The sequence below is a fragment of the Penaeus monodon genome, unplaced genomic scaffold (assembly GCF_015228065.2).
Source record: "Penaeus monodon isolate SGIC_2016 unplaced genomic scaffold, NSTDA_Pmon_1 PmonScaffold_9553, whole genome shotgun sequence".
Lineage (NCBI taxonomy): Eukaryota > Metazoa > Arthropoda > Malacostraca > Decapoda > Penaeidae > Penaeus > Penaeus monodon.
This window is the reverse complement of record NW_023664940.1, coordinates 1-5085: the sequence shown is the minus strand read 5'-3', so window position 1 is coordinate 5085 and position 5085 is coordinate 1. Positions and strand designations below refer to the sequence as shown.

The following is a 5085-nucleotide window of genomic DNA, read 5'->3' as shown; positions in this document are numbered from 1 at the left end:
CTGGTATTTCTGTTACCACAGCATTTACTGCTAATTTAGTCAGCACTTTCTGCTTTTCATTGTGGCCCTTGCCTAGATCTCCAAACGGTTCCATTTCCCTATCTTCCATATGAAATGCCTGGGCTATCCTCCGTTTCTGGTGGATTAATACTGGTACTCTACCCCAGTTACAAGCTAGGACTTTCACCTGATCCTCTGCTTTGCATATAACAGGAATGACAACACAATCCTCCTGTAATGGTTTTCCTCTTAACATTATTGGAGTTCCATCCTCCATTTTTCCACCTTTTCTTTTAAGACACCCTGTTAATACAGCTGCCTTACCTGGAGGTAGTGATAGTTTCCAACGAAACCACTACATATTCATGAGAGTCAATTTGATCCTCTGTTAAATCTTCCTTAGATTCCTTATTCTGGTCCTCCAGAATCTCATTCACTGGGTGAGGTGATCTAACCGGTTTGTTCCCCTCCTTATTTATTATACCTCTCTGCAGGAGTTTAGATCCTTGACAAATTCTCCATTTATCAAAATCTAGTAGTAATTTATACTGGTGCATTAAGGACGAACCAACAGGAACATCACAATCCCCTGGAAAGTTAATGATCTCGTCCTGAAATACATAGCATTTATGAGAGAAAACCTTTCCTCCCATTTTGAAGGTCATTTGGGCTCCCCTAGTGCCTTCACCGGTTCTCCCTCAAGTATTCCATTTACGAGCAGTTCACGTGGTTCAAGCGGAGAAGGAAGGTTCCTTGGATCCTTGTGGCCCCTCTCTTTCACCTCCTCCTGTTCCCTGTACATAGAATACTTAACCAATGTTGGGCTGGCCCCGGAGTCCCAAACTGCAGTAAAAGACTTTCGACTATTAGGTACCTTTACCTTAGTCATTAGATATCTGGGAAGAGAAGACGCTAAAATAGGAATGATGAGGCATTCAACTCCTGCCCATACAATTTTATCTTTTACTTTTATTCCTTTTCGTTGCCGTCCCCCTGGGACGGAGCCGAAGAGTTTTTTTGACTCTTTGCTAGCATCATAACTTTTCTTCAGTGGACAGTTTATGACCATATGTCCCTCCTCTTCACAGAAGAAACATTTAAGCTTTACAGGGTTCTTGGGTCTGGCTCCTGTTGACTTCGACATACGTGAATGTTGAACCCCTTGGCCAACCTTGGTTCTCCCACCCGCTGGTAGTCCTCTGTTCTTGGGGCTCCAGCATCGGTCCTTGGGATGTGTGTTATTCCAACCATGAACATCACAGAAGTACTTACTTCCCTTCTGCCCAGAGGGATCTCTCTTCTGAGTTTCCCTTGGTTGTTCTTCTCTTACAGTTGCCAACCGAACCTTCCCGGTATCACCTGTTTTAAATCTAGGTCGGAGAGTTGACTGGAACTGTAAATCATTTTCTGGGTTCTTTTCCACCCATCTCCTAAAATCTTCCATGATTTGAGAGTATGGTGTGGTCCTTAACTTTGGTATATCCCATTCTTCTCCTATTTTGTACTTATCCAAAGCACAGCCCACCATAGTTGTTGCCAAAGTTCTCTTGGTTATGGAGAAGAACATATCCACTGGAAAAGGCCACACTCTTAAAGAGTGAAATTCATTTCGATAGCTCTGTCGCTATTCCTCCACTCTTCGAAGGACTCATCCCTATATCTTTCGGCATCTCTTAGGCATTCATTCCAAACCTTCTTCTTCTGGGAGAATTGAGCCAGAATACCCTTCTTGAACTCCTCCCACGAGATATATTAAGAGGTCATCATTTGAGCAGTCTTTGCCCTCCCCTGGTCGGGGTGGATGTAACTGACTCTAAAGTTTACCTTCGCGGCATCTCCCAGGATTGCGGTCCGTTCTATTTCGGACTCAACACGGGTAATCCATTCGCCTCCTGTCAGTTCATCTTCCTTTCCTTTGAACATAGGGACACAGTGACTTCTCTGCACCATTTCCACTGGTGTCGCCCTTACGGCACCTCCCACGGAATCTGGCACCGCATGTCGAGCCGCCTCTTGCTGATTAGCTCGCTCAGCTCTCAGCAGATCCACCTCTCTCCTCAGATCTTCAATTTCCTGTTCCATTTCGTCAACCGTCTCTGCCCACGTCCCAGACTCTTGGTACTTCGCCACTGCCCGTCGCAGCTGTATACCTTCGGTTTTTGTTTCCCTCCTGCACGCACACTCACACTGCCTGGTAGTACTGCATACATTTTCAGTGTCCTAGGGACCTGTATCCCTTTTATGTTTTGAGTATTATCAATTCCTGGAATCGCAAGTCTCAGCCAGGCACACGGCCCTCGCAGCCTACTTGCAAATTCCCACTTAAAACAACAAGTAGAGTCAAGCCAACGGCTCTCGCAACTCTCTTGCATTTTATTGTCTATTTTTTTTTTCCAAAGTCACTGAACACAGGTACTACCTAGGTACTACTTAATATTTGAGTAAGGAGGTTAATAAGTGGAATATAACCCAAATATATTCCTGCATACAGGCCACTGGATAATAGAATTTTAATCCACTCTCCCCGGAGCGGGCTCAGTGCTTGTTATAAGAATAATACGTCCAATTTTACGTGTGACTTCTTACTTACTTATACAAGGGAATTCTCTCGTCTCCTGACGAGTCCAATTTCTCCTCTTGGAGAATACGAAGAGTGTAGACCCCATGTCTGTCTACTTCGTATGGTCATACGGAATTCAGTATGGTTTTAACCGGAATTTCGGGATTACCCAAGATAAACCCTTGCGAACGCCATGTTCGACGACAGTAGTACTGAACTGCGGCACAAGTGCCATGCCAGCGCCCTGGCCTCTCCTGACTGACCTGACCCAGCCAGGGCACAATGGTGCCCTTGTTTACAAGGACTATAGATTATAACCCCTATGTCCCCGAGACAAATTGTCTATAGTGCCCTGCAAAACCCCAAAGGCTTATCCACACCATAGGATAAACATCACACTCTGTAGCTTCAATGGAATGTGGAGTTCCCCTGAACTACCAATCCATCTACCATACAACCATTAGAAAATCCAATTCTATGGTGTATAGCGGTCTTACTATGTCAGGATTACCCATAAAATACCACTCTACGCTACCATAAGTCTGGCCGTTGACACTACTACTATATTTTACAGAATAGTATGTGGCAACTAACGATTCCTTATAACTCACATCAACAACCGCTTCACAAGTTCACAAGCATAGATGCTTCTCAACATACTTTCATAAGAAAATGCATTTGCTCCTGATGGATTCATTCATTTGAGATTTGCGAAGTTCTGGCTTCGCCCGGGCCTTCATGCATATGGCCCGGCCTGTGTCAGCTATTTGTGATGTCTCATTTTGTTCTCTGACATTCTATGCTTACCGTGGGTGATGGGATTGTCAGCAGGCGCTCCTGTCGCCATGGTGTAAGCATGCGACATAATCTTATTACCAGCCCTGCTGCTGTTGTGGCAGTCCTTGTCTCAGATATTGTGTGTGCTCACAATTCTATTAGTAATGTAGCAACGTGGCTTTCGGCTCGCCACAGTGTATGCATCACCTGTCTGCATAGTTAATTGTCCCTATGATCTGCCATAATTGAAGTTTCGACTGCGGATCATGCATCGATCTTTCTTGCCGGACTTTTTGCTATTGCCAAAGCTATCGATTTGACAACCAGGCTTCCATTGGGGGGGGGGGGTGATAGAGGACGGAAACTACTCTCTCTTAGCTATTGCCGTTAGGTTGATTATCAATAGTTAAGGGCTAACTGGTCCCCTCAGGACTACGGCTTTGGGCCAAGGGGTCGGACCTGGTCCGATACCCAGGATGGATGCTACCGTGACTACCCCTTCTCCTCCTCAATGAGGTCCCATGACCACTCTACGACCAATTCGACCCTGAACAATGGAACCACTACTAATGACAAATTTACTAGTCTTCATCAATAGATCTTAATGAGGTGTATCCGAATTGGCTTTTGGATGTAAGACTCTAGTAAATTCGTCATTAGTAGTGGTTCCATTGTTCAGGGCAAAGGCGAAGGAGGGTAATTTGATGACCATCCCCCAGGCGACTACAGGAGCCCACAAGGGACTCCTGTAGGTTCAGGGAAAGTCAAATGAAGAGAGGAAAGATTCAGAATAAAAGAAAAAGTGCGCCCAAAGGACGCCTCAGACTACTGGGCCTCCCTACCCAGGGGTCAATGCCCGTAAGGGCTACCCTGGGCAGAAGAGTGCTGCGGTCTGAGGTGGGGTGCTGACTACTACTACTGTAGTCTCGTGTCAGCCTGCAAAAACAATAGCATTGAAGGTGCAGGCAAAGCACTAAAGAGTGCAAAAAGATCTGTAAAAACAGTTTTTTAACTTTACTGGATTTACTTACAAACTCAGAAGCAACAATGTCAAGCGAGACAAGAGGCCCGGGCTCCAGGGTAGCTCTTGTGGCACAAGACTTATAAATTTGTTGCTGCTGTGTTATAAACAAGGTGTTCGCTCATCAAAAGCTCAAACACGAATGTGGCCCGATTTTTTTTTTTTTTTTCTTGGCTATCAACCAGCGGCATGTAGCCAAGGTTATTAAGCCAATGGATCCTATTTATTCTATCAATCTATACAAGGTCATAAAGTTTTGTCTCCCTTAGAAAAGCAATTACTTTACAATTATTGTTTCATTATCAGATAATAGATTTGATGTTGTGAATGGTATATTTTTTATTCTGCAGTAATTTCTTAAGGTTTGTCTGTTATTGTTGAATCTGTGGCAGGTTATGAGGAAATGAACTATTGTAAGATGGTTTGTGCAATGGGGGCACTGTGGAGGGAATCTTCTTTCAATGAGTGGTGTAAGGTGGGTGATTCTTGTGGCGTTTGTTCTTAGGCGTGCCAACACCACTTCTTCTCTTCTGTTCCTTCTGTGGGCTATGTCCCACGTTTCTTTTACGGTTTTGTTTTTGTGGTTATGTCTAGTTGGTCCACTCCTTTTGCTACAGGAGATGTATTTTGTTTTTATAATAGACACAAAACACCTCTCCAAATCGTCAGTTGACCCGGCTAGTTTGTCAGCCTGTTCAGTGCCCACTGGACCAAATTAACCCAAATT

General features: G+C 44.5%; 1 protein-coding gene across 1 annotated transcript; it reads right to left on the bottom strand.

Annotated features, from left to right (window-relative positions):
* Nucleotides 1-661: 661 nt before the first annotated feature.
* On the bottom strand, nucleotides 662-3407 carry LOC119572080. Its single transcript, XM_037919081.1, is given in 7 exon segments — nucleotides 662-1161; nucleotides 1360-1596; nucleotides 1599-2220; nucleotides 2730-2850; nucleotides 2941-3006; nucleotides 3172-3244; nucleotides 3368-3407. Coding segments are annotated over 7 exon segments (1659 nt in total).
* Nucleotides 3408-5085: the final 1678 nt, after the last annotated feature.